Source organism: Hypanus sabinus, chromosome 15 (genome assembly GCF_030144855.1).
Source record: "Hypanus sabinus isolate sHypSab1 chromosome 15, sHypSab1.hap1, whole genome shotgun sequence".
NCBI lineage: Eukaryota > Metazoa > Chordata > Chondrichthyes > Myliobatiformes > Dasyatidae > Hypanus > Hypanus sabinus.
In genome coordinates, this window is record NC_082720.1 from 45,253,100 (window position 1) to 45,266,236 (window position 13,137).

A 13,137-nucleotide genomic window follows, 5' to 3' on the forward strand; every position below is an offset into this window, starting at 1 on the left:
AAGACGAAAGTTTGGAACGATGGTGTTTCTATCACCAAAGATGGGGCTCAGGTGCACACCACTACCGTCTACCATATGCTTTTCCGGGAAACACCGGGGCCAGCCATCGCTAATGGCTACGACGGCTGGCCACCGAGACAGCCTCCTGTACCTCTGGGACTGACAGTTCGGGCGGTGCTTCCTGATATACACTGGGGCCGAAGTCAGCATACTCCTCCCTTCAAACATGGACATTTGTAACACGGTCCCAGGTCCCCAACTCACCGCCGCAAATGGCACCAGTATTCGATCGTACGGCTTGCAAACTATCTCACTGCATTTCGGGTCCAGCCATTTCACTTGGACTTTCACGTTGGCAGCGGTGTCACAGCCACTACTAGGGGCAGATTTCCAACTGCCAGCTGCCTCCTGCTCGACTAAAAGGCCGGCGTTTGGTCCACGCCGAGACGTTCCAGACTTTCCAGCTCAGAGAAGCCAAGCCACCAGCCCTCCACCTGGATTCCGTAACCCCTTTGGGTAACGAATTTGCCAGGGTGTTGGCAGAATTCCCCTCCATAGTCACCCCGTAATTCTCCACGGCTGACCCCAAGCACGGCGTGCAGCACCACATCCCCACACTGCACTCCCGAGCTTCCAGGCTCCCACCCGACAAGCTCCACCTCGCCAAGGAGGAGTTCCATAAGACGGAAGAGATGGGAATCATACGCCGCTCAGACAGCTCGTGGGCATCCCCACTGCACATGGTGCCCAAGTCTGCAAGAAGATGGAGGCCCTGCGGAGCTACAGAAGGCTCAATGATGCCACAACCGCCGACAGATACCCAGTACCCCACATCCAGGACTTCACGGCGAACCTGCACGGAGCGACCATCATCTCCAAAATCGACCTGGTCGGGGGATACCATCAGATCCCAGTGCACCCTGACAACGTGCCCAAGACAGCCCTCGTCACCCCATTCGGCTGGTTTGAATTCCTGAGGATGCCTTTCGGTCTTAAGAATGCAGCTCAAACTTTCCAAATGCTCATGGACTTGGTGGCACGTGGCCTGGCTTTCATATTCATTTACTTGGACAATATCCTGGTGGCCATCAGTTCGCACCAAGAGCATGTGGCATATTTGCGCTTGCTCTGCCGATGCCTGAACGACCACGGTCTGGCAATCCAGCGAAGTGCCAGTTCGGGCTGACGGAGATCGACTTCTTGGGCCACAGAGTCAACCGACATGGTGCAGTTCCCCTACCGGACAAGGTCCAGGCCATCTGCTAGTTCCCCAAGCCCAGCACGTAGGGATGGTCAACTTTTATCATCAGTTCATGCCAGTGGCGGCCCGCATCATGAAACCCTTGTTCCACCTGATGGTCGGCAAGGCCAAAGAAGTGGCATGGGACATGGAGTCCCTGGAGGCATTCGAGCAGGCCAAGGAGGTGCTGGCAAAGGCAGCCCTCCTAGTGCACCCGAGAGTCGATGTACCCACGGCACTCACAGTCGATGCTTCCGACACGGCAGTCGGCGGAGTCCTGGAGCAGCTCATCGAGGACCAGCGGCGACCACTCGCTTTCTTCAGCTGGCACCTACAGCCACCAGAGGTGAAGTACAGGGCTTTTGACAGAGAGTTTCTAGCGCTCTACCTAGCTGTCCGGCATTTCCAGTACTTCCTCGAGGGAAGGGAGTTCACCATGTATATGGACCACATATACCTTTGCACTGGCCAAGGTATCGGACCCATGGTCAGCTCAGCAGCAGAGGCACCTGTCCTTAATTTCTGAATCCACCATGGACGTCCGCCACATCACAGGGAAGAATAACGTCATCGCCGATACACTGTCTCGACCCTGCCTCCACCCAGTAGGCATATTGTCCTCAGGAACAGACTACGCAGCACTGGCGAAAGCACAACGGTCGGACTCTGAGATTCTGGCTCCGTTTCAGGGCTCCAGTTGGAGAATGTCTCCAATGGCCCGGCAGCAGATCGACTCCAGTGTCCACCAGCAAACCCCGACTGGTGGTACCAGCGGCATGGAGACGCCGGGTGTTCGACTCGCTGCTCGACCTGGCCCACCCGTCCGTCCTGGCGTCCATCAAGCCAGTAGTGGACAGATTTGTCTGGCACGGTTTGTGCAAACAATTCAGACACTGGGCCAGGACCTGTGTACACTGCCAGTCCAGCGACATGTGAAGACTCCCCTCCAGCAGTTCCAGCCGACGCACAGGAGGTTCCAACACATCCGCATGGGCATCGACGGCCCCCTGCCAGTCTCCCGGGGCGCCAGGTATGTCTTTACCATGGTAGACAGGTTCACCAGATGGCAGGAAGCCGTACCGCTCGCAGACACGTCCACTGAGTCCTGCGCCAGGACGCTCATTGCAAACTGGATCTCTAGGTTCGGCCTCCCAACGGACATCACCTCCGACAGAGGGGCACAGTTCACGTCTGGTTTGTGGACAGCACTGGCGCAGCTCCTGGGCACCCAGCTGCATCACACCACAGCGTACCATCCCCAGTCCAACAGTTTGATAGAGCGATTCCACCAACATCTCAAGTCGACCCTGATGGCATGGCTCAGGGGCCCCATCTGGAGAGATGAGCTTCCCTGGGTCCTACTGGATATCCGCACAGCCCCCGAGGAGGACAGGGACACCTCCTCGACGAAACTGGTCTACAGCGCCCCCACTGTCCCAGGCGAGTTCGTACCAGAGGCCCGAGGAACGGAAGAAACTCTTCTGGGATAATCATCTTTTTATCCAGAAAGTTTAGATTTATACAAGATGCTAGCATAGGTATTGGCGAACTTTTCATATAATTAAAAGTTTTAATGTGACAATCAGCAAACAAGACTTGACGCAAATAACTTAATTTTAATCACGTGCCTGCTCAATTTTTGCCTCCAAGTTAATGTAGAAACCATGACGCCATTCCTCTAATTTACAATTACTTTACTGAATAAATTTAAGTAGATTTCCTGTAAGATAACAATGAAAATAGTTATATGCATTTCTGTGTGTACATGGCTAATCTTATTACTGGCATATCTGATGTTATTTAAAGGATAGAGTAAGACCATAAAGGTTAATATGATGTTGTTTAGTTTAATCTAGGTCTATATTGATCCAGTCACATCTCTGTTGATGGTCTGTTATGTAATTTCTACAGACACTATTTGTGATATTAGATGCACAGATGCTTGCAAATCTACAACTAACTTTCTGGAACTCTTAAAGCACTAGTAAAAAGGAGCTAAACGTGTCAGTGCCATTAGTCACAAATAGTGAATGGAGAAACAAGAATTAGAAAGTCACTGTTCACCTTGAACTTTGGAATGCCTTCATCTTCATACCAACTCTCTTTACTACGGTCCCCAATTATTGAACATAGCATTTTCATATAAAAAAAGTGTTCCCTAAGATGCACATTACTCAGTTTTGCAAGCAGAGTTTGAAAAGAATGTTGATGAGTGATAATCAAGTGTTTTCAATCAGTCCTGCCGAAGGATTTCAGCCTGAAGCATTGACAGTGTTTTGTTCCATAGATGCTGCCTGGCCTGCCGAGTTCCTCCAGCATTTTGTGTGGGTGCTCAGGTTTTCAGCATTTGCGGATTTTCTCTTGTTTGTGTCTTCACTCATTTCTTCTTCTTCTTCTTGGTGCCCGTTACGCTGCTGGCTGTCCTGCGTCATTTTCTCTCTTGTGCCCAGGTGTGGTTCAGGCTCCTCACTTCTGTCTCTACAGTATGGTGACTTTGATCTCTTCCCTTCAGGGGTCCTATGAAGTGCTCTCTTGATGACGGAGTTGACTCTCTTCTCATAACATGCCTAATCCATCCCCAGCGTTTCCTCATGATGATTGTGGCCAATCATTGTGTCCTCCTGTTGGCATTGAAGGAGTAGGGCGCGGTTGGAGATCTCTTCAACATAGCAGTTATGCCATCGTGATGCTGACCATTTTCCCTTCCTGAGTGTAAAACTGTCTCACCAGTTACTGCCAGACCCTGTCTGTCTGCTTTCACTGACAGCTAGTAGATGCAGGTTATAACAATGCATTTCTGCACTTATCTGTGCTAGCTTGCCAATGTTGTACATGGTTCGCAATTCCAAAAACCTGTTTTGGTCTTGGCTATGGTGGTGTTCAGGGTTTCCTTCATCGTGTCAATTTCCATTACTGTCAATGTGAAAGTCCTGGGTGGAGACTCAGGCATACAATTACACACAGATATAGAAGGATTCTTCATTGCTGATTCTGTAGTTTCTCAGTATTTTTTAAGCACCAGGGTTGCTAGCCCTGTACTAAATCCCCATACCTGGAGAACCAGTGGACCCCTCTTAGTCTGGCCTCTACCCTTTGGCCTGTTTAGCATGACTGACTCTTCCAAGAGCCAAAGTTCAAGGCCTTGACTCTAGCCAACATAGAGTCATTGAGGCAGGCAAGCCTCAAAACCCTACAACAAGGTTGTGGTCCTCATAGAGATCAGTTTTGATTTGTTTGTAAGTAAATAAATATGAGCCATCATGAAGGTCAGTTCCATACAGAGTTGCTTTGTGGAGTGAGTTTCAGATGCTTGTGCAGAACAGTTGCAGGATACTCTGCACAAGCAGCTTGGAAATTGTTTTTCTCTGTGGTTGAGAGAAAATGGTATACCTTATTTATATGTTACTATGCGATGTCGACCATATTTACCTTGCAAAATTTCCTGAGCCCTTTTTTTTTCTCCAGCTACTGCTACAGTCTGAACAATTGTCATTCTGTTGACCTGTGAGATCTTTGCTCTTCTTCCTCCAAAAGCAGCTTCAAACAAACCTCAGAAAATAGAGATGATCAATCCCTTTCTACAGATCAAAGTTCAAAGTAAATTTAATATCAAAGTACGTATATGTCACCATGTACAACCGTGTGATTCATTTCCTTACAGGTGTACCCAATATGTCCAACAGCCATAATAGAATCAATGAAGGACCACATCTACAGTGCAGACAACAATGTGCAAAAGGCAAAAAAAAACAATATAAATACAAAAAAGAAAGAAGTAATATTGAAAGTAATAAATATCAAAAACATGAGATGAAGAGTCCTTAAAAGTGAACCCATAGGTTGTGGTAACATTTCAGTGGCAGGGTAAGTAACGTTGTTCCCTATTAGTTCAAGAGCCTGATAGTTAAGGGGTAATTCCTGTTTGGCTCCTGAATATGGTGCGAGTCCTAAGGCTCCTGTACCTTCTTCCTGATGGCAGCAGTGCAAAGAGAGCGTGTCCTAGTGGTCCCTGATGGTGGAAGCTGCTTTCCTGCGACAACACTCTGTAGATGTGTTTAATGGTTGGAAGGGCTTTATCCACAATGGACTGTGGTTCATCCAATAGTTTTTGTAAGGATTTTCCATTCAAGGGCATTGGTATTTCCATGCCAGGCTCTGATACAGCCCATCGATATAGTCTTCACCACATATCTACAGAAGTTTGTCAAAGTTTTAGATGTCCTGCTGAATCTTCAAAAGGTCCTAAAGAAGTAGAGATGCTGCCTTGTTTTTTCATAATCGTACTTACATGCTAGGCCAAGACAGGTCCTTCAAAGTAATAACATTGAGAAATTTAAAGTTGCTAACCATCTCTACCTCTGATCCTTTGATGAAGACTGGCTCATGAACCTCTAGTTTCCTCCACCTGAAGTCAATAATCAACTTCTTGGTCTTGCTGACATTGAGTATGAGGTTGTTGTTATGGCACCAGTCAGCCAGATTTTCAATCTCCCTCCTATATGCTGATTCATCGCCTCCTTTGATTCAGCCTGTGACAGTGGTCTCATCAGCAAACTTCGATATGGCATTGGAGCTGCACTTAGCTGAACAGTCATAAGTGTAAAACGAGTAGAGCAGGGAGCTAAGCATACAGTTTTGTTATGCGCTTTTGCAAATAGAGATTATGCAGGAGATGTTGTTGCCAATCCAAACTGACTGGAGTCTACAAGTGAGGAAATCAAGTATCCAATTGCACAAGGTATTAAGGTCAAGGTTTTGAAGCTTATTGGTTAGATTTGAGGGGATCATGGTATTTAACGCTGAACTGTAGTCGACAAGGAGATCTTTGACATCCAGATGTTCCAGGGATGAGTGATGAGCCAATGGGATGGCATTTGCCCTGGTAGGCAAATACAAGTGAATCGAAATCACTTATCAGGCAGAATTTTATTTGTTCCATCAGCGACCACTCAAAACACTTCCTCACAGAGGATGTAAGTGCTACTGGATGATAGTTATTGAGGCTCTGGTGTAAGTGAAGTCGGCTTGAAATAGATGGGTTCCTCAGACTACGGAAGCGGGGGATGGGCTGGGGTTAAAGGTCTGTGAACACTCCAGCCAGTTAATCAGCATAGAATTTTAGTACCCATCTGGACAACACCCTCCTGAAATCTATTTACACATAGGTCTCAGAGCCTGGTATCGCAGGATCATCGGGGGCTGTGCGAGCTCGTGATGATCCCTCCATAGTTCGATGGTCAAAATGAGCATAGAGGGAATTGAACTCATCTGAAAGTGAATCCCTGTTGTCGTGTATATCACTTTATAAGTGCTAATAGCATTGAAGCTCTGCCACAACTGTCCTGCATCCTACATTGATTCAGGTTTAGTCTGGGATTTCCACTTCGCCCGTGAGATGGCTTTCCAGAAATCGTACCTGCACCTCTTTTGACTTGCTGAGTTGCCAAACTTGAATACCTCTGATCTGGCTCTCAGCAGATTGCAGATCTCATAGTTTATCTAGGGCTTCTGGTTGGGGAAGACTCTGAATGGTTTAGTGGGGACTCACTTGTCTATGATGGTCTTTATAAGGTCCCTGACAACAATGGTGCATTCATCCAGATCCCTAAATTAATACTTCAGCATGGCTCAAAGTAATCTCAAAGCTGCATCTCTTCTGCCTGTGACCACTCCTTTGTTCCACTAATCCCTGGAGCTCTGCTCTTTAGCCTCTGCCTGGATGCAGGCAGAAGGACAGCCAAATGATCAGACTTAACAAAATGCCGTCTGAGCATGGTACGGTAGGCATTCCTTATCTTAGTATGACAGTGGACTAGAGTGTTGGGACTAGGATGTATTCTGATATTTGGACAGGGTTTTCTTCAAACAAGCTTGGTTGAAGTACCCGATTATGGCATGAAATGCATTGGGACAGACTATTTCTTGTTTGGTGATGGCATTGAATTGAATTGAATTGAATTGAATTGAGTTGACTTTATTACTTACATCCTTCATAAATATGAGGAGTAAAAATCTTTACATTATGTCTCTGTCTAAATGTGCAATTTATAGTAATTTATAATAAGTAGTGTGTACAACAGGGGAGTTCACATCTACAGATGTGCTGGGCTGTCTGCATCACTCTCTACAGAGTCTTGTGATTGAGGGAAGTACAGTTCCCATACCAGGCAGTGACACAGTCAGTCAGGATGCTCTCAATTGTGCCCCTGTAGGAGGTTCTTAAGATGTGGGGGCCCACACCAAACTTCTTCAACCATCTGAGGTGGAAGAGACGCTGTTGTGCCTTTATGCCAGTATGTACAGACCACATGAGATCCTTGGTGATGTGTATGCTGAAGAACTTAAAGCTGTTCACCCTCTCAACCCCAGATCTATTAATATTAATAAGGGTTAGCCTGTCTCCATTCCCCATGTAGTTCATAACCAGCTCCTTTGTTTTTGCAACATTGAGGGAGAGGTTGTTTTCTTGACACCACTGTGACAGGGTGATGACTTCTTCTCTGTAGGCTGCCTCATTAGTATTTGACATTAGGCCAATCAGTGTAGTGTTGTCAGCAAACTTAATTAGCAGTTTGGAGCTGTGGGTGGCAACACTGTCAATGGTATACAGAGAGTAAAGGAGGGGGCTTAGGACACAGCCCTGAGGGGCACCTGTGTTGAGGGTAAGAGGGGCAGAGGTGAGGGAGCCCACTCTTGCCACCTGCCGGTGATCTGACAGGAAGTCCGGGATCCAGCTACACAAGGCAGGTTGAAGGCCAGGGTCTCTGAGCTTCTTGTTGAGCCTGGAGGGAATTATGGTGTTGAATGCTGAACTGTAGTCCAAGAACAACTTCCTCACAAAAACACTCTTCCTTTCCAGATGTGTAAGGATAGTGTGTAGGCCTCTGGCTATTGTGTCATCTGTTGATCGGTTGTGTCGGTAGATGAATTGTAGGGGATCCAGTGTGGGTGGTAGCAAGCTGTAGATGTAGTCCTTGACCAGCCTCTCAAAGCACTTGCTTATTGTTCAGTTGAATGTGATGGGACGCCAGTCATTCAGACGGGAACAATAGTGGATAATTTGAAGCAGGAGGGCACTCTACACTAGGAGAGCAAGAGATTAAAAACGCAGTAAACACACCTGCCTGTTCCCACCCTGGGCTGCTGTCTGGTCTCACAGCCTTGTGACATTGGAAACAGCTGTGTACTTCAACCTCAGAGATGACCAAGCTGCAGGTCGTATCAGCGGCTTTCCTCAGCTGCTCAGTGCTGGCAACATCAAATCGTGCGTTTAAAAAAAAAAGGTGCAGATTTTGCCATAAGCTGCATGTTTTGTTGGTGGAGAGTTGTGTCTGAATCTTGTCCCTGGATTGTTGTTTTGCTGCCTTGATGACTTTGCACAGATTGTAGCTGCATTTCTTGAGTTGCCATTGGTTACCGGCAATGAAAGCTCTGTTTCGTGTGGTAAGTGCTGCTCGCGCAGAACTGTTGATCAGGGGTTTCTAGTTTGGAAAGACCCTGACTGATTTCTGGAGGCCAACATCCTCGATGCACTTCCAGATGAAACTCCTGATGGAACTTGTAGGCATCCTTCATCATGGAAGACATTCCAGTTGACATCATCAAAGCAGCCCTCTAGCATTGAGACTAATTGGTCAGACCAACAGTGGATGGTTTTAACTATGGCCACCTCTTGTTTCAGCTTCTGCCTGTACATTGGCAGCAGCAAGATGGAGGAGTGATCCAATTTTCCATACGGCAGGCAGAGGAGTGCTTTGTAAGCCTTGCAGAAAGGTTGGTCAAGTACACTATCTCCCTGTGTGCTCACTTGGATGTGTTGACAAAACTTCAGACAGACTTTAGACAGCGACACGGTATTAAAGTCTCCGGCGACAATGAAGGCAGCCTCCGGGAGTACAGTCTCCAGGGTGCTAATGGCGTACAGTTCCTTGAGAGCCAGGTCTGTATCAGCCTGCAGTGGAATATAGACAGCTGTGAACTCCCTAGGCAGCCAGTAAGGTCTACACAGCAGCGCAAGGTACTCCACATACTGCACCGTGCAATGTCTCAAGCGCTTGATTATATTCAGCCACTGGTGCTATGTAAACCGGGGTCAGGATTATGGAGGAGAACTGCCTAGGTAAATAGAACAATGGCATTTGACCATTAAGTGGTTCAAGACATTAGTGAGGACTTAGTTTGGTGCTGGCATTCCTACATATCAGGCAAAAAATTATATTTAAACGTTAATCCATATTAGAGTAAATAACCATAGCATTTGCTTCAGTATTATACTGAAGAAGTGTTGTGCTGATGGCAGTGTCCTCTCTTAGGTGAAATATTACATAACGTCCCAATTGTGGTATAACAGCATCTCATAGCAGTACTCCGAGAACAGCAGGGCCATTGTCCCCAGAGTAAAGGCTAATATCTATTTCTCAACCAGCATAGTGACAAATAAATGATTTGTCATTATCTGATTGATATTTTCTAAGTTCTATTCTGTGCAGCTCAGCTGATGTTACAACGGTGACAACATTTCAAAAGTAATTCAAAGGATTTGTCAATAGTTAGAGGTCACAAAAAATACGTAACATTTTTTTTTGCTTGGAAAATAGCCAAAATGAAGTAGCCTCAAGATGAAACTGCATTGTTTAATGATTCCTATTATAATCTGCTATTGTTGAACCGGGATCCTGAAGGCAGGTCCAGTTATCACTTTAAATGAGCAATAAGCATGATTCTGATGAATCCCTGCATTCTCACCTGCAGTTCTTATTAAATATGATTTAATTGCTGCAACATATTATCACTTTAATTTGCAATAGGAGTATTATTTTCTCATATGTTCACCCTTCCTTTTAATAGCTAACTTTGGTTTCAACTGCAGTCTGTTATTTTTGATTCAACTCATTCAAAAATCTAAAGCACATGAATGTAACGTGTGAATCACTTTTAATGAAATTAAGAATTACCATGTGAGATCTGTGTTATAAATGTATTTATTTATTAAAAACGTGCAGAATAGGCCTTTCCGGCCCTTTGAGCCGTGCCATCCCTAACCCCGATTTAACCTTAGCTTAATCACAGACAATTAACAATGACCAATTAACCTGCCACCTAGTATGTCTTTGACCTGTTGGAGGAAACCAGAGTACCAGGAGGAGACTCACGCAGTCGGGGATGAAGGTACAAACTTATTACATCCAGCGGTGGGAATTGAACCCATGTCGCTGGTACTGTAAAGCATTGTGCTAACCATTACGCTACTGTACCATTAAACTTTAATTTTGATGCAACTTCTTTATGTGCAGTGGTTTCTTTTCAAGGAAATTAGATAACAAAAGTTGCATATGTAGGATCTTTAAATCAAACAGAACCAACAATATTTTGAAAATATGGACTATTTCTGTACTTTTAAGTTGCATTACGTTCTAAAAATGCCTTTTCTAATATATAATCTGATGACAAATAGGAAGAGCAGCTGAAATCACACGAGACCAAATGGAGACAGATTTCAACTGAATTAGCAGAACACAGTACACAGCCTCCAGCGAAGAATGTCAAATCTAAAGAAGCAGAGGAATACCGACTTAAAGAACATTATTTAATATTTGAGGTGAGAATGCTATTTGAAGTGCAAGAATCCATATAAAATGTGTAGTGTTTGGCCACTGAACACCAAATGATATCCTGTGATGTTACAAAAGAGAAATGGTAATTAAACTGTGTATTTATTTGGCATTAAAGACTAATCACATTACATCCCTCAAAACTTTCAATCTACAAATATTGTTACCATTTTTTTATTTGTAGTTGCTAAAGAATAGGATTAATCATATAGTAAAATCTTTGATGAAATAGATTTTTGATTTGCAGTTACTGGATTATTGTAAGTTAATTCACAAAGAAAGTCATGATTTATAATATTTCCGCCAATATGGAAAAACAACAATTGTTAAGATGAAGAGTTAAAAGTGCCCTCGGTTGGCAGCATTAAACGAACACTAGAATGCCAACTATTCAATTCACAACCCTCCCAAAAGTTGGTTTATTAACTTCTATTGAACAAAATACTTATACTGTCTTCATGATTGCCTCTGTGCTTTTGCTAGAGCCACACTCTGTGTTTCATAATCGATTGAAAACTTAACTGCCATGGCATATCATGGAACAACTAAGCCTCAATAACTAGGCTTAAGGTGGCAAGTATTGAATTCTTAACCCCAGATCTTCCTTTTGTTCTTTAATCTGCTTTTAATTGTCTCCAATAATATAAAAAAGAACAATTCAAGCAGAATAAATGGCCATACTGTAAAAATTAATTAAATATTTATAATGTTAATAGATTTAGTTAATTTTACTAGTTTCTGCTAGCTTTAATTAATCAAGTTGTTTAACAAAAAAGGTTAAAAAACAATGAAATATTGAATCTAAGTTGGCTATACCATTAAAATGAATAGGGTTGTGGTCTTTATACCACTCAGTCAACTTTGGTTTAAAACTGAGAAAACACATGTTTGTATTCTCCCCTGGACCAAGCATAGCGTCCAGTGGTAACGTACCATTTGACAAGCAGTCTTTGGCATCGTAGTGAGCAGGTACAAAGCCAAAGAACTACAATTCTCTGTGATATAGCCAGTCACAGATGAGCAGGTTTTGACATAATGTTGGGAACTGTGCAGTATCAAAGCTAGCAGTCAGTTGGAGTTTTCCTCCCTCATTTGGCAGTTCACTGAGCTGTTGAGGAAGAAACAACAAACTTGCAATCTCTATTGCTCACTATTTCAATTTCATAGATGGAAAACTGTATTTGCAGAGCCATTATTTCCCAACTACAACTTATGACGAGCAACAGATCTACAATGAACACTCAGGAGTAATCTGTGTTATAATGAAATACTCAAATTAAGATAATTGTACATAATGTTATGTTATTTCAATCTAATGGCAGTGTTGCACAATATATTATTCTCATGTTTGAATTAATTTTCCCATTCTCTTCATACAATTATGCAAACATTTTTAGTAAAGATAACATTTGCATGACCAGACAGCAACTTGTTAAAATCTTGTTATGTAACATCCCACATAGTAATTGACTCTGTTTTATTCTGTCCTATTTTGCCTGAATGCATTTGTACATTGGAACTAATTTATAGTCTCAAACCAGCATCTACTATGGGTAATCTCCTCAATACATTAATAATCTTTGAACAGAGCACTTTATTGATCCAGACTAGAATTTTTGTTGGTGAATGACTTTCAACGACAGGATGTAAAATTAGATTAACAATGGCTGCCTTGATTATCTACCAGGAATCTTCACAAAACCTCTCAGAGTTTCATTAGTAATAGTAACTCTATAAAGTGTCAGATCACGCTGACAAATAACTGATTATTTCCATAGAGAACTAGCGGCTAGCTGCGATGCACAAGCTAGTGTACTGTATTCTGGCTTTCCAGACATGCATGGTGCACTATGGAATTACCTTGTACACCAAAGAAGAAATGTTGGTATACCTGACCTTTCAGTCTGACCCTGAATACATCCTCGCATGAGCTAAGTAGTATACATACATAGTATACATAGATGGCAAATGTAGTGCAATCTATTCATTTGAATGTAATTAATGTAAGACAGTAAGTTTGCTGTTTAATTTTGCTTATTCCACTCTCTTTTTATAAATCAAAAGCAAAAATATAATGATGAACCTCAAATTAAGTGTTTCTTTTTACAATTGAAGCAGAGCTTTGAAAACTGTGGGTATGGAGTTCTGGATAATGCACTCTTCTGGTCCTACTCTCTCCTTGCTCCTTGCTTACATAGACAGCCCTAGCAGAACTCACCCAACATTCAGTGAAATCTGGTGCAGCATTGTTAAATACTTTTTCTTAGAAAACAGAACACAAAAAGG

The 13,137-nt window shown here is 43.7% G+C and overlaps 1 protein-coding gene across 1 annotated transcript in view; it reads left to right on the forward strand.

The window, feature by feature from the left end:
• The window catches only part of LOC132405155 (PH and SEC7 domain-containing protein 2-like), a 128,237-nt gene that overhangs the window by 107,621 nt on the left and 7,479 nt on the right, over positions 1–13,137 (forward strand). Inside the window, exon 13 of the mRNA XM_059989856.1 lies at positions 10,695–10,838. Within this exon, the coding sequence (XP_059845839.1) occupies positions 10,695–10,838 (144 nt within the window). The remainder of the gene's footprint in view (positions 1–10,694; positions 10,839–13,137) is intronic.